Here is a 27,277-nt window from a genome sequence, read left to right as displayed (position 1 = left end):
TCCAAAAAACAATAATACTCAAGTAAAGTACAGATACTCAAAGTGTACTCAAGTAGAGTACTCAAGTAAATGTACTTTGTTACTGTCCACCTCTGGAACAAATTAAATAGAGGTTCTTTAAATGCCTAGTTCATAAATATATGAATTTCATTTCCTGTTTTAAAACATCTGTCAAGTCCAGACTGGGCATCACTGGTTTGTATTCTATCCACATTCACTGGATATGAGCAATCATGCGCTCTGATTGGCTACTCTACTACTAGGCTATCAGCTCATATACTGTGAGTCGAGAAAAAGAAAATGGCGGCGCATGTTGCTGAACCAACCCAGGACGAAATAAAAACTCTACTCGAAAACAAAACCCGAAAAAAATGCAAAAAAGAAGCAACAAAATATGAATAAAAGTATTTGATGGTCAGAACATCTCATCTCATCTCATTATCTGTAGCCACTTTATCCTTCTACAGGGTCGCAGGCAAGCTGGAGCCTATCCCAGCTGACTACGGGCGAAAGGCGGGGTACACCCTGGACAAGTCGCCAGGTCATCACAGGGCTGACACATAGACACAGACAACCATTCACACCTACGCTCAATTTAGAGTCACCAGTTAACCTAACCTGCATGTCTTTGGACTGTGGGGGAAACCGGAGCACCCGGAGGAAACCCACGCAGACACGGGGAGAACATGCAAACTCCGCACAGAAAGGCCCTCGCCGGTCCCGGGGCTCGAACCCAGGACCTTCTTGCTGTGAGGCGACAGCGCTAACCACTACACCACCGTGCCGCCTGTCAGAACATGTCGTTTTTATTTTTCAAGAATTATTATCGCATTTTTCACAGTTGCTTCTGTCATTTTGCCAGTCTGTTTACATTCTTAGCGGAAATAATTTGGTCTGACGTTTTGTATAAAGTTTTTATATATCAAATTTGCAAAATATAAAAATAAAAATGCTCTGTTTCTCAAAATCCAGTGAATGTGGATAGAATAAAACAGTTATTCTGCTCAGTCTCATCCTACATGGCTTATAGCTATCAGCTCATGTACGACTCGATTTCTTGGAATAACTTAAATATCCCTGTTTGATTTCACACCACAGTTTATCAGTCAGCATCGTGAGTTTGCCAGGCATGAGCATGAGCTACTGTGCTTTCAGACTCAACAAATGGCTGCACACACGATCATCTAATTCTGTTCATAGATGATCCACAAATGGGAGAATAAATGGTTGCGCCTACGGTACAGTATTCCTTTGGCGTGGCAGCTGAAATGTTCAATCACAATTCACTGCCCACTCGTCAAAGCACTGAGGATGCCATCTCCAGTTTCACAGCCAAATCACACAGGCCATAAAAAGGATTGTCAGAGCGTTTGCAGTCAAGCAGTGCTTCTTAGTTGGCTTGACTTTGTCGTCCAGACTCCATTGCTCTAATGAGTTGCATTGCTGGATTACTCCGAGGGATCTAGTACTTGACGCATTTTGACTTTTTCACTTTCGCTTGTGTGAATTCCTCTTCAAGTTCACTACACTGCTTCAGTATGGCACTAAAGTTGCGAATCGGGACCTGAAGAAATGTTGTACGCACGCACCGTAATATTAAGCCAAGGAGCCTTTATTTCTCACATGTACACTCAAGCACACAGTGATATTTAACCTCTGCATGTAACCTATCTGAAGCAGTGAACACACACAAGTGAGCAATGAATACACACACACATACCCAGAACATTGGGCAGCGACACTACAGCACCCAGGGAGCAGTTGTGGGTTAGGTACCCTTGTTCAAGGGCACTTCAGCCCAACCTCAGGCCTTGGCTGCCCTGTGTTAACCTCACTGCATGTCTTTGAACTGTGAGGGAAACCAGACATGGAGAGAACATGCAAACTCCACACAGAAAGGCCCACGTCGACCGCTGGGCTCAAACCCAGAACCTTCTTGCTGTGTGCTAACCACTACACCACCATTCTGCAGCAGGACTCATTGTTGCAAATTTTGTTGTCCATTTGAGGCTTTGTAATTCTATAGTACAATCTTATCACACCATACTGGCCTCGTAAGATGTATGTAGAAGGAAAGACCCAAAGTGGGGGAACCAAGGATCTTCGGGTCAGCTGCAGGAAGCGGTAGAGAGATGCCCCGACCGCGGCCCAACCACCCAGAGATGTTCTGGGATCAAAGGGGTGAAACATCTGTGAAGGGTGGTTCCCAGGTGATGACCCTGCAACTGGCCCACTGGCACTGGTGGCGGTGCGACAGGCAAACACCTTGCAGGTGTGCTTTCAACTATGGATGTGGCAAAATAAAATAAATTTCATCATTGCTTTGCAATGAAATGTGACCTGGAGTATGGTCCAAGTCGGAAAAATATTCTTTGTGGCTTTCAAAGTGTTTCTTAGTTGTCTTAACTTACTATAGTGTATGATAGGGTTTCATAACACTGTATTATTGGCTGTACTCTCAGGTTGTGATCATGGAGGTTCAGGGTTTGAAGTCGCTTGCTCCTAATCGCATCGTCTACTGCACCATGGAGGTGGAAGGAGGCCAGAAACTCCAGACTGACCAAGCCGAAGCCTCCAAACCCACGTGAGTGTTGAAAAGTTATTGTTATTGAAAAAACACACATGGATAAGGTGTAAAGCTTAACTCGATATTTCACACTGTCCACGAGTTCTGGATTTAAATCCGTCCTCCGAGTACGGATGCTTTGTGACCTGCTTCACGTAATATTTGAAAAGAGGAACTGAGTCCAACTCGGGTCTTCCTCAGTGGGATGAATAATTCCCCCGATGTCCATGAGTGCTCGTGTCACGGCGTACATGTCGAATAATTTATCCAGCTTCTGTGATGTCAACTAGCGACACTGTACAGAGATTCCTCCTGAGATTTAAATGCACGCGGATGTTAACGCGTGTAAAGGCCCATATTTCCCAAGTGCATCCTGACTGTGATCTGATCTCAGATTGAATTTATGTATGTGTATCTGGATGTAATAAGGATCAGGTGAAAACGAGACTGACCATTTTAGATTTACCTCCGTTCACACACACAGCTCCACATCCACACACGTTCACACTCCACGCACCTGAAGCGGAGTTTGTGAGAGCCAGACATCTGCTGCGAGACACACTGCGTCTGTCTGATCAGACGCCTATTATGCTTCTTCATCGATCCAAACAGCACATCACCATAATCAAACACAGGATTATCTGAACGGATGTGTGTGAGTGAGTCAAGAAGAAAGGACGGAGACAGATTAAGAGTGATAAGAGCATACATGTCAACCTTTGCTCAATCAAACCTGCATAACCAACCTCCAAAATCCATATTTCCCTTATAAAATCCGTATAAGATGCAAATTAAAATAATTTACCTAAAATTTGAATGATAATTAACAATGATATATCCAAGTTACTTTTTATTCAATATTAAAAACAATAACCTTCAGAATGAATACAAAGCTCCAGTGTTCGACAAAAACACAAAGTGTCACTCTAATGTTCTGAATTGTACTCCATGACAGCTTTTTTAGCAGTCTGCACCAATACTCACGAGGCTGCATGTCACAGCAAGCGTCTGTGTTGATCTTGCCGGAGTGCCCATTCAGAATCTTTTCAGTCGCTAGTGAAAGTCGCTCAGGTGGAAATACGCATTTCAAACAAAATGTTACTTCCCGGTTGGCGGGATTCTTGCAATGCGGTGTGCGCATGATCAGAAGTGGAACGAAGTCTCGCTACCACAAGATAACGCGCGATTTCTTAAGACTCTTTACTGGCTGTCTGTGCTTTCTGTGGTGTACAGTATGTTTGTAAATGTTATGCGCTCTTTTATCATTGTGGCAATTGATTATAGCTCTAAATAAATATTGAAGTTTTTTTTAAAGAATCCGTATAACTTTATTCATACGCCCGTATACTACATTTATTGAATCAAATCCGTATAAAATACGGACATTCCGTATAGGTTGACATGTATGTAAAGGCCAATTTATGCTGACAACCCAGTCCTCGCAGATGGCGTCTGCGTAGCCCCCCCACCTTCGCAGACGCTCTGCGTGCACCTCCCAAAAATTGTGACCACCGCAGAAGCCTCGCAGACAGCGTCGCAGACAAGAGGGCTCTGATTGGTCCACTCTACAGCCGCTGTACACGCACTTCCGCTTCCCTACTTTCCCGGTTTGTTTTGTTTTCACGACCGCCATTTTTAAAAACACGAGCAAAGATGGAGCAGCACGAAGAGCGGTTGATCGAGGAAGTGAGGAAGTACGTACATCTATACGACTCCAATTCTAGTCATTATAAGTAACCGGAGGATAAACACTCCACTAACCACACCCATCAACTACTCCTAGCGATTTCGCGACTTCGCGCCCCCTTGCGTTGTGGCGGTGAATAACATCGCGCACGCCTATTACTCCCCGCTCAACGATAAATTACAACTGTCTGCGAAAAGCTATCTGCGAAAGCCTTGTCGCAAGAGCATGCAGAGGCCCTAAGAGTGATAGTGATTGCGATAGAAATCCAAAAATCTGACACTTTCATGAAAAATATTCGCCTGATCATGAAAAGTGTGAAAGGGTGTGAGAGCAGTCGGAGTGAATAAAGTGAAAAGTTCACTGTCACGCAAATGATGTCATAAAAGGTCACGTTTATCTCCTTAACTTTGAATAAGTTATTGTTTGACTTGACTCATAGATTCGAATCATTTTAATCCACTGAACTGAATCAATCAGGGGAAAAAAAAGAATCATTTCAGAAGCAAACTTTCAACAGTGAACATGTTAAAGCTGATTCCTTTAATATCACTGTATTTTTTTTTAAACATTGATACACACTGATCCTAAACAAGACCTGGGTTGTATAATACACTTCACTCTGTGTGTGTGCATGAATGATGCAACGATACTGTAAACTCCTTGAACTCTACTCCCTTTGAGAAGCCGCCTGTGTGCTTGTCTGAGTGTGTCTCGTAGTTCAAATCATTTCTCCGTAACAGTGAATTAATCCTGCTGAGACAGCTCATTAGTGACTTAGAACTCTGATGGCTGCTATTATTAATGTAATTTAAATTAATTAATAGTATTGATGCCTTAATGAGTCTGAGTAGACAGATATCTTCGAGATATTTTTCAGCATTTGAAGTGTATTCATGGTTGTAAACCATTATCTTTTTTGTTGTTGTTGTTGTTGTTCTGTTTTCCTTTTGGGAGCTTAAAGAGCTAGGAAAGTATGAACCATGATGATTTAGAATGGGTTAACAAAGTGTAAAATGGATTCCAGTGCTTGATTTTACAGAGTCCTTATTACAGTATAATAAATCATCATCATGGGGTGGCACGGTGGTGTAGTGGTTAGCGCTGTCGCCTCATAGCAAGGAGGTCTGGGTTCAAGCCCCGTGGCCGGCGAGGGCCTTTCTGTGCGGAGTTTGCATGGTGTCCGCGTGGGTTTCCTCCGGGTGCTCCGGTTTCCCCCACAGTCCAAAGACATGCAGGTTAGGTTAACTGGTGACTCTAAATTGACCGTAGGTGTGAATGTGAGTGTGAATGGTTGTCTGTGTCTATGTGTCAGCCCTGTGATGACCTGGCGACTTGTCCAGGGTGTACCCCGCCTTTCGCCCGTAGTCAGCTGGGGTAGGCTCCAGCTTGCCTGCGACCCTGTAGAACAGGATAAAGCGGCTAGAGATAATGAGATGAGATTTTTACTAAATATGGATATTATAATTCATTTTTACCTTGTTCGTTCTTATCCCTGGTCATAATGTACACAAGGCATCAGAATCAGTCACATTTTTCCATAATTACTTTTTTGTTTTTTTCATGAAAATGCAAATATCTCCTCCTGATTTCTGACTACATCCATGCAAGCGCAGGGAAAGAAACAAAATATGAGCGAAACATCCTGTTTCACTCAGAAATACATCACATCAAGGATGTTTTGTGAGTTATCATGAGTATGAATATAGAGTACTGTATGTACAAAATTATCTTATTATTACAATCAAATTTTGTTCATTATTTGTTTCTGGTTACGTGAATTGCACCTGATAACAGCAAAATGGTGATTGTTTCAGTCAATAATAAGAATAATCAATATTTATTGCTAAATACATGATATTCACATCTCTTAAGTGGTGTCGCAGCCCAAAAAGATAGAGGAAAATAGTGTCTATCATTATATATATATATATATATATATATATATATATATATATATATATATATATATATATATATATTATATATCATATAACCAGATTACTGAGCTCCTGAAATCTGAGCTATCAACATGCTCGCTTGACTAATCTGATAAAATAATTTGTTATATGATATTGCAATGTCAGCATGCATGAATTGTAATGCAGTTATAATAGTAAGGATTGTGAACCCTGGATTGTTTTTTACTTCAATGTACAGTAAATATGTATTCTAATTCCTTTTTATTCACTAGCTGGTACATTGTCGTTACAGTCGCATGCAAAAGTTTGGACACGATCTATCAATTGTTTTCTATCTGGCATTGAGTTTTGTGATGCGGCTGCAGGTCAGGTGACTTCTGATGACTCTTCCGTGCAGATTCCATGCTATTTCATTTCGAACAATGGAATTGACTAGTTGTACTCACTTTGACTCACAGATACTCAAAAAGTGTACTTAAGGATAGTACTCAAGTAAATGTACTTCATTACTGTCCACCTCTGGAACAAATTAAATAGAGGTTCTTTAAATACCTGGTTCATAAATATATGAATTTCATTTCCTGTTTTACAACATCTATCAAGTCCAGACTGGGCATCACTGGTTTTTATTCAATCCACATTCACTGGATATGAGCAATCGCATGCTCTGATTGGCTACTCTACAACTATGTCTGTGAAGATTCTCAATCATCCAGGTCATAGTAAACTGTGGGTGGTAGAAATGGACAACTGGACTTGCTTGAAGATTCTTGAAAACGTTTCACCTCTCGTCCAAAAGGCTTCCTCAGTTCTGTCTGACTCATAGGGAGTCTGTCCCTATTAGTCAGACAGAACTGAGGAAGCTTTTTGGACGAGAGGTGAAACGTTTTCAAGAATCTTCAAGCAAGTCCAGTTGCCCATTTCTACCACCCACAGTACTCTACAACTAGGCTATCAGCTTATATACCTTGAGTAGAGAAAAACAAAATGGCGGAGCATGTTGCTGAATCAACCGAGGATGAAATGAAAACTCTACTCGAAACAAAACCCAAAAAATACAAAAATAAAAAAGCAACAAAATATGGAATAAAAGTATTTGACCGTAAGAACGTCTCATCTCATCTCATCTCATCTCATCTCATCTCATCTCATTATCTGTAGCCGCTTTATCCTTCTACAGGGTTGCAGGCAAGCTGGAGCCTATCCCAGCTGACTACGGGCGAAAGGCGGGGTACACCCTGGACAAGTCGCCAGGTCATCACAGGGCTGACACATAGACACAGACAACCATTCACACTCACATTCACACCTACGCTCAATTTAGAGTCACCAGTTAACCTAACCTGCATGTCTTTGGACTGTGGGGGAAACCGGAGCACCCGGAGGAAACCCACGCGGACACGGGGAGAACATGCAAACTCCGCACAGAAAGGCCCTCGCCGGCCACGGGGCTCGAACCCGGACCTTCTTGCTGTGAGGCGACAGCGCTAACCACTACACCACCGTGCCGCACCGTAAGAACGTATCTTTTTTTTTTTTCAAGAATTATTATTATCGCATTTTTCACAAGTTGCTACTGTCATTTCGCCAGTTTGTTAACATTCTAAGCAGAAATGATTTTGTCGGATGTTGTGTATCGAGTTTTTATTTACCGAATTTGCAGAAAATAAAAATAAAAATGCTCAGTTTCTCAAAATCCAGTGAATGTGGATGGAACAAAACAGTTATTCCACTCAATCTCATCGTTCTACATGGTTTATAACCGATGAGGCACGTCATGCTGAGTAGTCTATAAGCCATGTACGACTCGATTTCGTGGAATAACTGTTCAATAGCCTTCCGCTGCTTTATCGGCATCAATTAGCTTGTCAGAGGAGCCCATGGATGTTGAATATTCATACGAGGTGTGACAAGTCAGACAATTTCTTCCACTTTGACATTCCTAATGATAATTCTCGACAAGATTTTACAAATGGAAGGGTGTCCAAACCATTTTTTTCTGTTTTTCAATATGATGTAACCGTGCATTAAATTGTCAGATAATGTTATTTCTTTATTTCAGTAGTTTGCTGTAGTAGTTTGCGTGTTTACATCTTTTCACTTCAAATATGACCATAATGCGTTATTTGTCAAGGGGTGCCCAAACATCTGCATACAATTGGTTCTCTATTTTGATTAGATAAAAACAAACGTTATCAAAGTATGTAATAGTGCTGGCCTTGGTCCGTTAAGCTCCGTTATGCAGGTCGACCTCAGGTTAACTGACTTTTTGTTTTTGCGTTTCTGGGTGAAATGTCATTTCTGAAAAACAGGTTTCTTGTCGAAATGTCATTGCATTCAGCACGCCCTGAAACACAACACTGACATTAAATCTCTTTGTAAGATGCTGTTTATTTAAATGTAAATCAAACAGCAGAGAGAGAGAGAAAAAAAAGTACATCATCATGTAAACAACCTGCCAGAATTCTGATATCATGGACACAGCGGTCCGGCTTGTGGAGTGTTTAACCTGCTCTCAGGGTTATTTGAGGTTTTCTCTCTGCTTCAGCCAGGTCCGTTCGCTATCAGCACACTGCAGGTGTGTTAAGTCTGTGCCAAGGTGCATTGAAGCTGGGCTCACGGCGACACTTCCTGTGAGTGTTACGTCTTCAATCGTTCAAGTCGAATTGGGCCAAAGATGTTTTTCCAAAAGGAACTTCAATGAGCTTGAATTCTTTCAAGAAGTCATTATAAATCATTCACACACCCACACTGTACTAAGAAAAAAAAAACATTTGCGGAAATTACGGACGTAATTAAAATATCCAAGTTTATCAAGAAGTAAATCAGTCATGTTAAATTGGTTTCTGTTAAACTCCTTAACCGAGCGTCCGTCTTGGTCCGTCTGTGGAACGTCACTTCACTGGTGGAGCCAGAATGAAAGTTTTTAGGATCTTGACTTTGAACATCAACATCCAAATCCTGTATTTCTCCCTCCTTCAGCTCTGTAATTTTTTTTTAAAGATATTTTTTGGGCTTTTTTTCACCTTTATTGGATAGGACAGTGTAGAGACAGGGAGGGATTGGGAAATGACCTCGGGTCGGAATCGATCCCGGGATTTATGGTATGGCGCCTTATCTACCTGAGCCACGATGTCCCCTGTAATTTTTTTTTAAACCTTAAGTAGCCCTAATATGCTATCGAACTTATTCTTACCAACTGATATGAATATAATCCGGGCATTATTAATACTACACTGGACATCTGAATCAGATCTTTCTCCAACCAACCACCTGAACACGCTGCTTTTTCAAAAACTACTTCCGCAGCTGAGAAAATAATAAACTCTACTTGTTGGCAAAATATATCTTTGTAAAGTGTGTTATTGTGAGCAAAAAATTCTGAGAATCGTAAAAAAAAAAAAAAATCAGAAATTTATTTCAGTGCTTGTATTCTTCTCATTTGCCCACAACTGTTGCTTCAAAACATCTTAGCCAAGAGTTAAGTACACCGGAGTCACTGTGCTTCCTTGACAAAAAAAAAAACATTCCAAGGAACGTTTCTTGTAAGTTTGTTCAGACTTCTGGCTTTACAATATCAGAAAATATCTGAGGTTTGTTCTTGTAAATTTATGACTTTAATCTCGGGAAATCTTTCCAAGAATATATGTATTATTTTTTTTTTACCTACAATAACTCTAATACACCATTTGGAAATAAGCAACATGTTTGAAAAACGATTATTAGTCACAATGTCGAGAAAAAAAAAGAAAGAAAGAAAAAAGACGGCCTGTGTTCCTGGGATGGTGCCTGGGATACAAGTTTTGAAGGCGTGACATGAAATACGGCAGTTATTTTATGATCTCTGATGAATACTGATAGGAAGTGTCAGATAACATTGACACACACACACATGGGCCGTGTGCCCCCCGGCTCACCCCAGGCTTTCTGTAGGGAACTCGGCTGAAAGACGTTGCTATGGAGACGGGTCTCTCTGTGCTCAGTTCCCCAGTACACTGCTGACTGCCCTCTTCATCTCCGGAGATCTCTCTCTCTCTCTCTTTCACATACACACACATAATCTACACTTAAAACTCTTACATTTAATCATGCATACAAATGAATACCAGTGTTTCACACACATACACACACACACACACACACACACACACACACCCTGCATGTCTGCACACACATTCAGATAAATGTTTTGACACACACTGAGTGAATGTACACCCACACATACGTACTATATACAGTATACAGAGCAGGTATTGTTTTGGTTGCTGGCTCATCCTCAGCACAGCAATGACACTGACAGTGTAGTGTGTGCGTCGCGTAGGTATGAGTGTAATAATCTTTATTAAAATGCGCAGGGTCAACTTTATTAAAAACTCACCAAAGCATCATCGTCTTCCAAAGACTGATCGACGCAGATATGATGAATATTGAATGAATTGAGGTATTTCACCTGACGTCACAGGGTCACGTGACGCCCCGGTGTCCGCCATTTTGGACGGCAAGCTACATACTAACGCTGCAGACAGAGAGGGAGAACCAGCTTGAAAAAAAACGTGTTACAGACACCTAGAATCGATTAATTTGTCAGTAAGCGGTCTATAAATAACCATGGTGTTTGCTTGTTGTGCTGTGGGCTGCCACAACAGACAGGGACGGCGTGCAGGACGCTCCTTTTACCGGTTTCCTACTGACCCAGACAAGAGGGCCAAATGGATTGCAGCTATGAAGAGACAGGATTGGGAGCCAACTTGCGCTTGTCTCAGAGCGCGGATCTTTTTTTTTTTTAATTGAAAGTATCAAGTCATTACAAAACAAGTAGATAAAGTGACATCAGACATAAAACGCAATAACAGAGGCTAGAAAGAAACGGGACAGAAATAAACAGGGAAATTACGTAAAAAGAAAGAAAGAAAGAAAGAAAGAAAGAGAAAAAAAAGAAAATAAAAAGAGCGCGGATCTCCAAACACATGAGAAGCCTATCTTACGCACATATCACGCAGACTCCACACCTCCATACACGCATCGCGTCTGAAGTCATAACTCATCAGGGGAAATCGTGTCCGCATTGGCATGTTCAAAAAACAACCTGGCGTCAACAATGATACCACACGCAAGGAAAAAAAACAGTCAGGCTACTCAACAACCAACCTGGCAGCAGCAGTCGTTGTCAAGTAAACACAACACTTCGGATATGCAAATGCTTCCCGTTACGCACGATTGCTATGTCAATAAACATCATTTTGCCAATATTTTAGAGACCCCCCAACATTTCCCAAATCATGTTTTCAAGGGATCTCATGTCTGTTTCAGGGGATCTCGGATCCCCCGAGTAACAAGAAAGTGTGAACATAGCCTACCTTGTACCGTTTCAAACTGCTGGGGTCATCCTTCATCAAACTGTTGACTTCTGTCGACAACCTTGGCTCCATACCAAGGCTGGGTACAGTGTTTGTGATAAAAGACAGATCCAATTTAACACGAATCACAGCTTACTTTCTTGTTAAAGCGCGCAAAGGTCTCCACCATCTCATACCGCCTTGCACTGAAGGACTTAAGCGTGCCGTCCAAAATGGCTGCATCACGTGACTTGGTCACGTGAGTGAAATACCTCAATAGGGGCTTTGTAGAAACTGTATCGATCTATTGGAGATCTTGAGTGGATATCCGATATGGGCGTGGCTTAATATTCGAATGAGCATGCTTGATTGACGTGTCCAAGATTTCCAGTTCGCATCAGTTGGGGAAAAATTCGACCAAACCTCCTTTCTCAAGCAGTGACTGATTCGTGTTTCCTGTTCTCTGACTTTTCTTCAAAGATTTTTCAAAGCTTACTTATATATACCAATGTTGAGCACATGCACATTTGTTGGCCTTTTTCTTTTTGTGTTTTTTTTTGATGCAAAAATCTAAAAATCCCGCGACTTTGCATTTCACACATGAAGGTCTCAGCAGGAAGCTTGAGCGAGGTTTTGTTATCTAGTGTTGCAGCTTTGAAGGCAAAAAAAAAAAGAAATAAAAAAAAGATTTATAAAGTTCAGATGCTGTAGGGAGAGCATGAGCTACCCTGACTAAGAAAAGATCAAAAGACTTGTCAGATAAAACACACACACACACACACACACACACACACACACACACACACACACACACACACACAAAGCTTCAGATCTGGCATCAGACTGTGGAGATGAGAGTGTAGAAGGACACTCATTAGTTTTACGCACACACACACACACACACACACACACACACACACACACACACACACACACACACACACACAGTCAAAATAAGCTTAATTATTCACAGGAAAGCAATAAACAGGCACTCCAATAATCTCTCTCTCTCTCTCTCTCTCTCTCTCTCTCTCTCTCTCTGTAGTTGGGGAACTCAAGGAGACTTCACCACCACGCACCCGCTTCCTGCTGTCAAGGTGAAACTGTTCACTGAGAGTACCGGAGTGCTGGCACTGGAAGATAAAGAGCTGGGACGGGTAAAACAAACAAACAAACAAAAAAAACCCTCACAAATGCACACATTTTTGTCTTACGATCATCACAAGCACCTTCCATTTGCACATTCGCATGCTTCCAACTAATGCCGTGTCGACACCCAAATCGAAGCCAAAGCTTAACCTGAGGAACCAAAAGTAAAACATTTTTGGTCTTTTATTGGTTGGTTGAAACGCACCAGATCAGACCGCTCAGATACTCCTATCCGTATTGGGACACTTGGTCCCTCCCGCTCCGATCCTGGCACCACTGTAAAGTGTGAAAATACACTGATATTCTGGAGAGGTTTTCTGTAAGGAGATGCTTATTTAAAGCTAGACGGCCTTTCGATGTCATAAAACTGATGAAATTTAGTTCTGTCTGAAATGCGGTCATTGTGATAGATGTTTATTTCTGTAATATCTCACAAAATCCCAGGCCATTCTGTGGCTGGGAAGTTATTTAATTTGATGGGATTCCCAAGCAAATAATGTGCATGAAATCGCTCGCTTCACGCAGTCAAGCAGACAGAGGAAGTCCATATATGTGTGTGTGTGTGTGTGTGTGTCCATGCGCAGGTTTACCTTTGAGCGTACACTGACAGTTCCATCATTCTGTCACTAAACGAACAGCTGATCACACCGAGGTGCTCGCTGAGCGCCGATATTTATTAGTTTGGTCCTGCTTATGTTTCCTTTCCTTCATATGTAACATAACGTCTTTTCTTCTTCTCGCCTTCCATTACTGTTCGGTCTTTCACGTTTCATTCGCACACTCGCGTCCTCCATTTTTCTCTCCTGTTTCTAATTTGTATCTCACAATTGTTTGCCTTGCACAAACGGGGAAAGCCCACCACGTGATGCATGACATAGTATCTTGTATCGCGTCATGGTGAAGCAGGAAAAAACAGCGGAGAATTTAGGGCCAGATGGAGATAAATTCATTCATTGTTCTATTTTAAAAAATAATAAAATCGGAAGTCTGTGATTCAAATTCAGTAGCTTTCGGTCCACTACACAAAAATAATTAGGTGTCGGGGAAAATTCTTTTTACGACCTACACTTGAAAAATCTGAAAGGCAGTACAGCTTTAACATTTAAGGAAGGAGTCGACAGTTTCTCGCATTTTGTAACAGTCAGGAACTCAGTTTTGGGGCGATAAGACAATCTGCATTGTTTTTTTTTTTCTTTTGAAAAAGTCATATTAACGTCAATATAAAATAATTAATAACATGAACATTGTACAACATTGAACATGACACAATAATGGTATGACATGCAGTGGCGTGCACTCGAAGTGCAGAATTTTTGGATCACAGCATGGTCTAGACTCGAGAGTGTGTTATTCCACTTAGACCACAACAATTTGCCAACACTTACATGTTTAATTAAATTATTTTGGCTGGCTTTTTTCATGGTATATCAGATATATTCCATTCAGCTAGCATGATATTGAACGAGTCGAAGACGAGTAGCTGAATGGAATATTACTGATATACCATGAAAAAAGCCATTATTATTATTACTATTATTATTATTATACATACGCATTCAAAATTCTCTCAAAATCTTCCGTATTTAATGAAGCAAACCTGGCGGCCATGTTTGTTCACAAATTGTCACAGTCGCTCACTCGCTAGCACGGAAGTTTTACATCTCCGACTTGTAACGTCATGTTGTCTTGACAACCATGCAATGTCGTAAACCATATTCGACGCTCATTCTCCATTGGGTAGAGTGACGTAATGCACGTCGGATAAGCGATATGTTAACAATATTGCATGCTATCAAACCAAATGAATGAAACCCGCGAGAAGGGAATAGAACACGTATTTATTCCATCGAAAAAGTGTCCTGGAAGTATGATAATGAACAATATTTCACACATTATGACAGCCCATACTGTGGAATGTACACAAGACAAGTTAGTTATATCATTCCCTCACCATCCTGTCTTCTCTCTCTAGCCGTCCAAACTCCTATGTATGAGTTGTTACCATAGAAACAGTACCATATTAGACCAAGTGCGTATTGTATGTATGTACAGCTGGAACTACTGCCCGAGTCATGCTGTTATACAAAAATAATGCACACCTTCTGACCAATCGGGCTTGAGCGTTCAAGTGCACTGATGTTGTTTTGATAAATTTTTAAAAAAGTTTCATTGCTGGCAAACTGCTGTGGTATAAAAGGAATAAAACATGACTTATTGGAAAATAATCACCTTTGTAGTGGTAACAGGAACTCTTCTTCACATTGCACCACCCATAATTTTCCTATAACAGCATATCCAGTCATGTTTTATTCCTGAGTTATCATACTTGCTCTATGAAAGCATTAAAATACAATTCAGAAAATGCCAAAATGAAGCTTACTCAAAAAAAGCAAACAAACATATAAACAAGTTACATGCTTAGCTTGCGATACAATACAATATAATAGTACACATTACAAGGCTACTTGTGGAGGATTTTATGAACATTATAGACAAACGATCACTAAAACATCATCCTCTAGTGCTGATATTTAAACATTATCTCATCTCATTATCTCTAGCCGCTTTATCTTGTTCATCACAGGGCTGACACATAGACACAGACAACCATTCACACTCACACCTACGGTCAATTTAGAGTCACCAGTTAACCTAACCTGCATGTCTTTGGACTGTGGGGGAAACCGGAGCACCCGGAGGAAACCCACGCGGACACGGGGAGAACATGCAAACTCCACACAGAAAGGCCCTCGCCGGCCACGGGGCTCGAACCCGAACCTTCTTGCTGTGAGGCGACAGCGCTAACCACTACACCACCGTGCCGCCCTATTTAAAGAATATGTCATGTTTAATTTTTTTTTAACTTCTGTGACTTAAATATTAATCATATTTAACATTCCCGGGAGCCAAAAGAGCAGAATGGCATACTGTGTCTCCTGTCAATCACAGAGACACTCGATAATCTGTGAGCTGAGAGATGTGGAAGACGACGGATAGCGCTTTCACTGAGTGTGTTAGTCACCCCATGATGCCGCATAAGCAGCGGTTGGAAAAGCCGTTGACTAGAAGCTTGTATTAGTGTTCCTACTCCCTAGTTAGTAGCTGTTGTATGATAAATTTAAATAAAGCCCTTGGAGAAGATCAGTCATTATTTCGAAATGCTGAACACATCGCACATCATGATCCTGCAACGATTCCAAAGTGACCTGAAGGAATGCTGGAAAATGAATCGTTTCTCCCCTCACGCAGGTTGTTTTACATCCGACTCCCAACAGCCCCAAGCAATCCGAGCTACACAAGATGACGGTGTCGAAAGGCTGCGCAGACAGCGACCTGAAGATTAAACTCGCTATACGCATGGACAAACCTCAGAACATGAAACACTGTGGGTGAGTATGAGTGAAAAATAAAAACTGTCCCTGCTTGTTCATAAGAAATCACCTCTTTTTAAAAAAGCTGTTTTTGGTTAGATTGTTTACTTTAGAAACAATAAGAAGAATCCCATAAAACTCCTTAAACCTCTTATGTTATCATTCTTTCCTCGAAAACACTGCTTTGACAATTTATTGGCTTTTGGCGCCATCTAGTGCCAAAATTAGACTATAACCACTTCTTTCACAGCACATTAATTTTATTACCATAATCCATCTATTCAATTTTTTTTGGCTTATTATTTAGATGTGTACAGTAATATTCTAGCTCTTTATTACAGCTATAGAGCTTTTTTTAATTCCAGAACTTTCCACCAATTGAACATATTGAGTAATTGAGGTATGGATTATCGGTGCACGATGTAGGATTTATGGGGATCAAAATATTCACAGAAATTGAATTTAGAACATAGTATTCATAAGTATGCTTATATTTGTGTATAATTACCTGTAATTATGAATCATTGTGTTGTCGTAAGCTTAGAATGAGGCCTTTACATAGGGCGCAGGTCAACATCCACAGAGCTGCCATGTTGCACCGTGACAGTATACCAGAACAGACAAATCTCTTGAGAGCACCTTTGACATTTTGTGTTTTTATAAATGGCAGCGTGATTCCAGAAGGAAGACAAAGAATACAAATAAAGAGGAATGCTGGTGCTGGTGAACAAACCTGAATTTTGAAAAACGGAGGATCATGCTTATTATTATTTAGCACAAGAAAAAGCAAGGGAGTGTGAATATAAGCACTGGAAGGACAAAACAGGCACTTGACGGCCACCGTACATTCTAATACATGCTTGGAAAGGGAAGGGTGTGTAGTTGGTTGAATCCTACATAGTGGACCTTTAAAACAATTCAATTCAAGTCAAGCAGGCTCATAATAATTTTTTAAAAATCCATAAGATAAGATAAGAAGACCTTTGTTATCCCAAAATGGGGAAATTTCCTGTTTGCAGCAGCACAGTGGATAGCAGCAGAAGAGGACATATTAAGCCACACAAGTAAAAAAATATATATATACACGGTATAGTTTAAAAAAATTAGATATATATGATATATTAACTTGGTAACTATTGTCTGTAATTTCCACTTTAACAACAACAAATTAGAAATCACAGATGCTCTGGATATATTTCATGGACAACAGTTTGAGGATCTTTGCTGTAAAATAATCTTTTTCCACAGAAAACAAAATCACTTTTGACTATTTATTGGCTTTTGGCGCCATCTACTGGACAACATTATATTGCAAAACACGTGAGCCTTTCAGTTAGGTAAAGTTTCTGGTTAATTGGCTCAACTTTACATCACAACAACATTAAAAAAAATTTTTCAAATTTAAATTAATGCTTGGACAAGTCAGACTATTTAATTAGGTTCTAATTATAAACAGTTACATGCTGACAGAACGATGAAAATGTATTAAATGTGTCACGAGGAGACAGTTTGGTGTAAGTTTGGGATGTAAATAAACCAAACTACATGAGTGAACAATCTAAACGCAAGCATGACATCGACATAACATGATCTAAACATCTTTAAGTGAGGTTAAGTCACAATAATTTACAGAACATTTAAAGACAAAGTGCTGTATGATGAAATCTGGTCATTACAAGGTGTGATTAAATAAATTATTAATAAAATAATATTGATCAATAACCACAGATAAAAAGACGGGTTAAAATAGAAGTCCAGTAATGTTATGCGTAATATGTTTGGAATAAACTTTGGGTGTGCAGTTATAGGAAAATAATCCACAGCCGGGGTGGTGTGATGTGTCCTGACGCGGCGCAGGATTGCTCTTCCTGGATTGTTTTCTGATAACAGAACATGCCTGAAGTATTTTATTCCTCTTACACCACAGAGACCTGCCAATGATTACAAATTTTCATTTTGGAACGAGCAAAACGTTGCACTTTTTAACCGTTTATGGTTACATTTATGGACATAAGCTGTGGCGTGTCCAGAAAACAAGTTGGTTACTGTTCATTACTTTATAGCAGCTATAAACAGCAACAATTTGAGAATTCAGTACTGCTGTATGTAATGTTCTGAAGATACAGTACAGAAGAAAAGTATTTTATACAAGTGCTCATAGGTGGCACGGTGGTGTAGTGGTTAGCGCTGTCGCCTCACAGCAAGAAGGTCCGGGTTCGAGCCCCGTGGCCGGCGAGGGCCTTTCTGTGTGGAGTTTGCATGTTCTCCCCGTGTCCGCGTGGGTTTCCTCCGGGTGCTCCGGTTTCCCCCACAGTCCAAAGACATGCAGGTTAGGATAACTGGTGGCTCTAAATTGAGCGTAGGTGTGAATGTGAGTGTGAATGGTTGTCTGTGTCTATGTGTCAGCCCTGTGATGACCTGGCGACTTGTCCAGGGTGTACCCCGCCTTTCGCCCGTAGTCAGCTGGGATAGGCTCCAGCTTGCCCGCGACCCTGTAGAACAGGATAAAGCGGTTAGAGATAATGAGATGGGAGACAAGTGCTCATTTGTGATGCATTATAAGTGTTTCAGCTATGTTTGTCCATCAGAGGGCAGCGCGCACACATTCCCACACACCAAGCTCCTCACACCCAGTCAGACCGTTTTGTTGGGCCAATAACTAGCAAGGTTTTGCAACAAGTACAGCAATTATGTCTGTTATAACACACATAAGAACTGTATTTGGAAACCGACTCCAAACTGTGAGAGCTATTAATATCCAATATTCATCTTTTTCTTGTTGTTTGCCCAGGAAGCGAGTGTGTGAGGTGTGTGTGTGAGGTGTGTGCTGTGTGGTATACAGTGTAATCTTACACCTGTCTTTACACCTGTGCTGTGATCGTGTGCAGATACCTTTGGGCCATTGGAAAAAACGTCTGGAAGAGGTGGAAGAAGAGGTTCTTTGTCTTGGTGCAGGTATGTACTGGGCTTTAGATTGATATTTATTCCTCTTTTATTTAACACTCGTGTCTCTGTGGATAGACAGCGAGCTCAACTCCTGCTCCTTCAGCCTGCTGTTTCAGGTTTATCTGATCATTGTGTCATGCAAATAAGGTTCAGGAGAGCAGAGAGCAGATCTGATGTGTACAGAGAGAGGAAAAGTTTCAGCAGGGAGGCAGACACCGCAGTCGGGGCATGTGGTTGCAAAATATCTATCTATCTATCGAGCTATCAATTTATCTGAATTTTATATACCACTTCACTACTATCTAAGGTTCCTTTAGAAAGAGAATAAAAAGGAAATAATAAAAATAATAATAATTTGCTGATAATCAGGTTTTATTTATTCATCCATCCATTATCCGTAGCCGCTTATCCTGTGCAGGGTCGCAGGCAAGCTGGAGCCTATCCCAGCTGACTACGGGCGAAAGGCGGGGTACACCCTGGACAAGTCGCCAGGTCATCACAGGGCTGACACATAGACACAGACAACCATTCACACTCACATTCACACCTACGGTCAATTTAGAGTCACCAGTTAACCTAACCTGCATGTCTTTGGACTGTGGGGGAAACCGGAGCACCCGGAGGAAACCCACGCGGACACGGGGAGAACATGCAAACTCCGCACAGAAAGGCCCTCGCCGGCCGCTGGGCTCAAACCCAGAACCTTCTTGCTGTGACGCGACAGCGCTAACCACTACACCACCGTGCCGCCCCAGGTTTTTTTTTATTTATTTACTTACTTATTTATAATTGAATTTGATGTACCATCTTTCAAACACCCAAGATTTCTTAACGAAGAAGGTGACACAAAGTAATACTTAAAATAATAATAAGAAGAATTTGTATTTTGACAATCAGTTGTATGTATATTTATTTATTTGAATTTAATGTACAGTAAATACTGCCTTCCAAACACCCAAAGTTGTTTTTTTACAAAGACTGTAACACAAAGTAATTTATTATTATTATTATTATTATTATTATTATTATTATTATGTATTTATTTGGGTAATCAGTTTTTGTTTGCTTGCTTGTTTGTTTGTGTGTGTGTTCAATTTGTCTAGGGCTTTTCTAACATCCAAGGTCGTTCTACAAATAAAATAACAGAAATAGAAATAAAACAGAATATAACAGAATTTTTTTATAATAATAATATCAGATCAGTTCAACTGATGTCGCATTGGATTTTGGATTTTATATCCAAGTATGTGTATACATAGTTTTTTTTTTTAATTATTATTTTCAAACATGAATTAAAATGATTATTGCAGTAATGAAATAGAAAATCTGCACGTACCAACTCGTCCAAGAGCAAGGAGATGACAGTCGAGTGTTGCAGAGAAGTGAACACAGCCCACACACACTCAGACTCACACACATGTGTGTGTGTGTGGGCATGCATGTGAAAACATTCCAGCATGCCCTGTTTGGTTCATGTTCCTGAGCATCCTTGTGTGTGAAGAAGAGAACATGTGTCACTGTGCTTTTTATATATTATATCTGCAACTGTATATTTTCTGTTTATTCTCTGTTTTGTTTCACATGTCTCTATTTTTTTTTGACAATGTCTTCTGGTTTTTTTCATGATGGGTCTTGAGGAAGCGGTCTGGTGAACGTGTGTTACTCCATCTGTCGCTTGAGTGTGAGGTTTAAATGCTGTCGAGGTCAGACAGAGATGAGGTGGATTAGTTTTAGTGTCCCTCCTTCTGTGTGGTCTGATCAAGTCAAGGACATGCAGAGGTCTGATACAGCCATCGCTCCACTCCATCAGGCCATTCCAGGTCTTGTGATTGGCTCATATTTTACATTCAACATTATCATATTTTAGGGAGCGGAAATAAATTTGAATTTCACATTAGTAAATGTGTCTCACTCTGCGTGTATGAAATAGACATTTAAATCGATTAGTGATCCAGGACAAGATAATTTAGAGCTGATGTGATACAGTGTGATATTTGAGCCACACCTCCTTTTACAAGCCCTGAGGCCACGCCTCTGTCATTGTGACTGATGGACAACAAGGACACACCTACTTTTATGTGACTGACAAGCCACATAAAAGATGTCCTTTTCATTGCATGAATTACAGAGGCCACACCTCCTTTATTGCACAGAGGCCACACCTCCTTTATTGCACAGAGGCCACACCTCCTTTATTGCACAGAGGCCACACCTGCTTTATTTCACAGAGACCACACCTCCTTTATTGCACAGAGGCCACACCTCCTTTATTGCACAGAAGCCACACCTGCTTTATTGCACAGAGACCACACCTCTTTTATTGCACAGAGGTCACACCTACTTTATTGCACAGAGGTCACACCTCCTTTATTGCACAGAAGCCACACCTCCTTTATTGCACAGAGGCCACACCTGCTTTATTGCACAGAGACCACACCTCCTTTATTGCACAGAGGCCACACCTCCTTTCTGACACAAGGCCACACCTCCTTTATTGCACAGAAGCCACACCTGCTTTATTGCACAGAGACCACACCTCCTTTTTTGCACAGAGGTCACACCTGCTTTATGACATGAGGCCACACCTCCTTTATTGCACAGAGGCCACACCTCCTTTATTGTACAGAAGCCACACCTCCTTTATTGCACAGAAGCCACACCTGCTTTATTGCACAGAGGTCACACCTGCTTTATGACTTGAGGCCACACCTCCTTTATTGTACAGAGGCCACACCTTCTTTACTGCATAGTGACCACACTTCCTTTATTACACAGAGATCATGCCTCCTCTGTAACACAAAGGCCACACCTCCTTTCGTGGGACTGACAGACTCAAAGGCCACGCCTCCTTTCCTGGGACTGACAGACCCAAAGGCCACGCCTCCTTTCCAGGGATTGACAGACTCAAAGGCCACGCCTCCTTTCCTGGGACTGACAGACTCAAAGGCCACACCTCCTATCCTAGGACTGATAGACTCAAAGGCCACACCTCCTTTCCTGGGACTGACAGACCCAAAGGCCATGCCTCATTTCCTGGGACTGACAGACCCAAGCCTCATTTCCTGGGACTGACAGACCCAAAGGCCACGCCTCATTTCCTGGGATTGACAGACCCAAAGGCCACACCTCATTTCCTGGGACTGACAGACCCAAAGGCCACGCCTCATTTCCTGGGACTGACAGACTCAAAGGTCACGCCTCCTTTCCTGGGACTGACAGACCCAAAGGCCACGCCTCCTTTCCTGGGACTGACAGACTCAAAGGCCACGCCTCCTTTCCTGGGACTGACAGACTCAAAGGCCACACCTCCTATCCTAGGACTGACAGACTCAAAGGCCACGCCTCCTTTGTAGTAATGATGAATGTGAATATTTGCACAGCTGTGTGTTTCTCAGGTCTCTGGTTGTGAATGTTCTCTCCTGGCCCTGCGCTCACTCTGTGCTGTTTATTTCAGGTCAGAAACTCATTACCATGAGATTATTCAGAAGTGTTTAATTACAGGCTGTGTGGAGCCGTTACAGCTCTCGCCTGAGAGGCACTGACACGCCTACAGCGACTGCAGCTCATCTCACACAGGCCAGCGTTTACGAAACAACAGCAGCCATCACAGAGCGAACCTCAGGAGTGTATCGGTCAGAGACTCGAGCACGCTGCTTCTCAGCAACACACCGTCATCTTGGAGGTTTTAAACATGCGTCTGTTCTCGTTCTCACTGTGCAGTGTGAGAGTTAAAGCCCCAGATGTCTGTTTTTGAGCAGGAAATAAAGATGAGAAAGCGATCAGTTCTGAAACCAAACAGCCTCAGTGAGATCACAGACTGATCTCAACACGCTTTCAACTGGATCTGTACATCCCTTACCGAGGTTTCTTCTTCTTCTTTCTCTTCTTTTTCTTCTGATTTTTCCAGCTCCTTCTTCTTACAGTTTCTTTTTTTATTCTTTCAGTTTCTTCTTCTTCTTCTTCTTCTTCTTCTTCTTCTTCTTCTTCTGTTTCAGCTTCACCATCATTATCATCAACTTCTACAAGTTTGCTTTTGTGGTTTCTTCTTCTTCTTCTTGTCATACTTTTCATCATGTTTTTTCCTCCTCTTTGTTTTCTTATTTTCTTGTTCTAGTTATTAATTTTTGTTTCTTCTTCTTCTTCTTCTTCCAATTTCTTATTCTTCTTTTAATTTTTTCTTTGTTCAGCTTTTTCTTCTTTCAGTTTCTTCTTCTTCTCATCATACTTTTTCTCCTCTTTGTTTTCTTATTTTCTTCTTCTAGTTCTTCATATTTCAGTTTCTTCTTCTTCTTCTTCTTTCAGTTTCTTCTTCTGTTTCAGCTTCACCATCATTATCATCAATGTCTGCGAGTTTACCTTTTTGGTCCTCTTCTTCTTCTTCTTCTTCTTCTCATCATACTTTGTTTTTTCCTCCTCTTTGTTTTCTTATTTTCTTGTTCTAGTTATTCATTTTTGTTTCATCTTCTTCTTCTTCTTCTTCCAATTTCTTATTCTTCTTTTAATTTTTTCTTTGTTCAGCTTTTTCTTCTTTCAGTTTCCTCTTCTTCTTCTTCTTCTTCTCATCATACTTTTTCTCCTCCTCTTTGTTTTCTTATTTTCTTCTTCTAGTTCGTCATATTTCAGTTTCTTCTTCTTCTTTTGTTTCAGCTTCACCATCATTATCATCAATGTCTGCGAGTTTGCCTTTTTGGTTTCTTCTTCTTCTTCTTCTTCTTCTTCTTCTTCTTCTTCTTCTTCTTCTTCCAATTTCTTCTTCTTTTAATTTTTTCTTTGTTCAGCTTTTTCTTCTTTCAGTTTCTTCTTCTTCTCATCATACTTTTTCTCCTCTTTGTTTTCTTATTTTCTTCTTCTAGTTCTTCATATTTCAGTTTCTTCTTCTTCTTCTTCTTCTTCTTCTTCTTCTTCTTTCAGTTTCTTCTTCTGTTTCAGCTTCACCATCATTATCATCAATGTCTGCGAGTTTACCTTTTTGGTCTTCTTCTTCTTCTTCTTCTTCTTCTTCTTCTCATCATACTTTGTTTTTTCTTCCTCTTTGTTTTCTTATTTTCTTGTTCTAGTTATTAATTTTTGTTTCTTCTTCTTCTTCTTCTTCTTCTTCTTCTTCTTCCAATTTCTTATTCTTCTTTTAATTTTTTCTTTGTTCAGCTTTTTCTTCTTTCAGTTTCTTCTTCTTCTCATCATACTTTTTCTCCTCCTCTTTGTTTTCTTATTTTCTTCTTCTAGTTCGTCATATTTCAGTTTCCTCTTCTTCTTCTTTCAGTTTCTTCTTCTTTTGTTTCAGCTTCACCATCATTATCATCAATGTCTGCGAGTTTGCCTTTTTGGTTTCTTCTTCTTCTCATCATACTTTGTTTTTTCCTCCTCTTTGTTTTCTTATTTTCTTCTTCTAGTTCTTTGTCTTTCAATTTTTTCTTCTTTTCCTGTTTCAGCTTCACCACCATTATCATCAGCATCTTCTTCTAATCTGCCTTTGTGGTTTTCTTCAAATTATTCTTCTTCTCGTCATGCTTTGTTTTTCTTCTTCTTCGTTTTCTAGTCATACTTTTTTCCTGCTCTTCTTTTTTTCTTATACTACGACTGTTTCTTGTGTTCTTTTTCTCCTCCTCCCCCTCCTCCTCCTCCTCCTTCATATTTCCAGCACTCTGTATTCTGTTCCTGCATGGCTTTGAGCTCTCAGTGGCGTTGGCTAAACCGAAGGCGTAAGGCAAATATTTATGATGCAAAGTGAAGTCTAAATATTCTGCAGTCTGGAGGCGACGCTGCAGAACAGCTGGCTGTCCAACCCCCATGATACACACTCACACTCACACACACACACACACACACCCCTCTTCTTCTGTCTCTTCATCTCTTCATAACATCGTTGCTTGCTCACTCAGTCTCGAGCCTGTGAATATGTTAATGCTTGTGAGTGACCAGGGGCATCTCTTCTCAGCCAGTAATATCTCATTGATCGCAGCTCGCCTACGCTCACTTTTTTCTCTCTCTCTCTCTCCCACGCACAGTGCAATTTATAGAGCAACAACAACAACAATGAGGTCATTTAAAAGGCCGTAGCATACCAGGCTAATCAGGGAGCCAGAGTCATTTAAAATCCTTTAACTGTCGGTTTGACAGCAGGTCAGCTGAGCACGGGGAGCCTGGAACTTTAGCGCCACGGTGTGACGGGGGAGGGAGGGGTGTGCGGTGTCCCCGAGGCTCCTGCTCGCTGCGGAGACGGTTTGAGAGCCAGGAGGCAAAGCGAGCCCCGTCGTCACACACATGACATTGAATTGATGGTGTCACTCTGAGCGCAGGGTGAGAGGGAGACGCCACTTACAGGGCGAGTCAGATTGATACGCACGGCCCTGATATGACAGAGGAAGGGTTGATGGGAGAGGGTCGCCTGGCTCACACTCACATTCACTCATCCATCACTCACGTTTGATTGGCAGGATTTAAGCCAAGCTTCCGATCCGTGCCCAGAGCGCCTGAGAGAACTTGTCTCCAAACACACATGGCTTAAACCCTACATTTAGTCACGATGGAACCGAAAAAGGAATACGTTATTCAGATTGAACAGATAACATGTTCGAAACTGACAGAAATACAGATAGAAATAGGAGGTGCACATTTGTTTTTGTATTTTATTTTATTTTATTTATTTTGCCTGTAAGGTTCACCTGGTTGAGATATGACATGGATGCAACACGGGAGGTTTTTACTCTCGTTGGTGCACGAGCACTGAAAGGGAATTCTCAGGACGATGCGGACCCCAGGTCCGAAAATGCAACGGGTCCTTTTGACATATTTTTTTCCCTCTTCTTGGCTTTTTATATTGATAAAACTACACTGCCCAATAGACAGTACTGTACAAAAGTCTTCGGCACATGTAAAAAAAAAATGCTGTAGACCAAAAATGGCTGAAAATTAAGGAAATGAAATGTTTCAACATTTAAAAAAACAGTAATCAGTAAGCCATAATAAATGAAACAGAGTGAATAGTTGGTATGAGACGATCCTTTGCTTTAAAAAAAAAAAAAGTAGTCTCAGGTCCAGTGAGTGCAGTTTTATAAGGAAACGAGCTGTAGGTTTTACTGAACATCTCGCAGAACCAGCCACAGTTCTTCTGGACACTTTGACTGTCACACTTTTGCACCAAAACCCAGCAGCGTTCATTATGTTTTTCTTTTTTAAATCTGAAAAGTGCTCTCTTATGGAATATGCTGCTCAGATACAAACACTTAATTTTGTACTGGGAAAAACAAACAAAAAAAAAAAACGTTTGAAACTTTAAAATGTTTTTGACTCGATAATGTAGAAGTCTCGGGCAAAAGGCGGGGTACACCCTGGACAAGTCGCCAGGTTATCACAGGGCTGACACATAGACACAGACAACCATTCACACTCACATTCACACCTACAGTCAATTTAGAGTCACCAGTTAACCTAACCTGCATGTCTTTGGACTGTGGGGGAAACCGGAGCACCCGGAGGAAACCCACGCGGACACGGGGAGAACATGCAAACTCCACACAGAAAGGCCCTCGCCGGCCACGGGGCTCGAACCCGGACCTTCTTGCTGTGAGGCGACAGTGCGAACCACGACACCACCGTGCCACCCCAACGTAGAAGTCATAAAATAGAAATCGATTACAAAATTCGGATGAAAAAAATAATAATAGGGTGCCTTAGGCCAAGTTTACATTAGACCGTATCTGTCTCGTTTTCTTCGCGGATGCACTGTCCGTTTACATTAAAACGCCTGGAAACGCCGGGAAATGGGAATCCGCCAGGGTCCACGTATTCAATCTGGATCGTGTCTGGTCCGGTGCTGTGTAAACATTGAGGATACGCGGATACGCTGTGCTGAGCTCTAGCTGGCGTCATCATTGGACAACGTCACTGTGACATCCACCTTCCTGATTCGCTGGCGTTGGTCATGTGACGCGACTGCTGAAAAACGGCGCGGACTTCCGCCTTGTATCACCTTTCATTAAAGAGTATAAAAGTATGAAAATACTGCAAATACTGATGCAAATACTGCCCATTGTGTAGTTATGATTGTCTTTAGGCTTGCCATCCTTCCACTTGCAAGTGGTAAGTGACTTGCGCACAGCGGCTCAGTCCCGAATCACTGCTCGTGCGCTTCACTCGCGCGCTCTGTGAGCTGCGCAGGGCCGGAGTGCGCACCCTCCAGAGGGCACTCGCTGTTCAGGGTGGAGTGATTTGGAGCGCAGCCGCTGAGGAGGAAGCGATGAGCCGCACTGACACATTTCAACTTACGTGCTGAATTAGTCATGTGATTAGCGTATCCGTGTATT

General features: G+C 41.3%; 1 protein-coding gene across 2 annotated transcripts in view; it reads left to right on the top strand.

Moving 5' to 3' along the window:
• cadpsa (Ca2+-dependent activator protein for secretion a) overlaps window positions 1-27,277 on the top strand; it is a 210,790-nt gene that overhangs the window by 95,161 nt on the left and 88,352 nt on the right. For both annotated transcript variants that reach the window (XM_060910653.1, XM_060910652.1), the window contains exons 6-9: window positions 2,463-2,584; window positions 12,554-12,665; window positions 15,907-16,046; window positions 18,917-18,983. In XM_060910653.1, the coding sequence (XP_060766636.1) occupies window positions 2,463-2,584; window positions 12,554-12,665; window positions 15,907-16,046; window positions 18,917-18,983 (441 nt within the window). The remainder of the gene's footprint in view (window positions 1-2,462; window positions 2,585-12,553; window positions 12,666-15,906; window positions 16,047-18,916; window positions 18,984-27,277) is intronic.

The sequence above is a fragment of the Neoarius graeffei genome, chromosome 26 (genome assembly GCF_027579695.1).
Source record: "Neoarius graeffei isolate fNeoGra1 chromosome 26, fNeoGra1.pri, whole genome shotgun sequence".
In the NCBI taxonomy this organism is placed as follows: Eukaryota; Metazoa; Chordata; class Actinopteri; order Siluriformes; family Ariidae; genus Neoarius; species Neoarius graeffei.
This window is presented reverse-complemented; position numbering and strand designations above follow the sequence as displayed.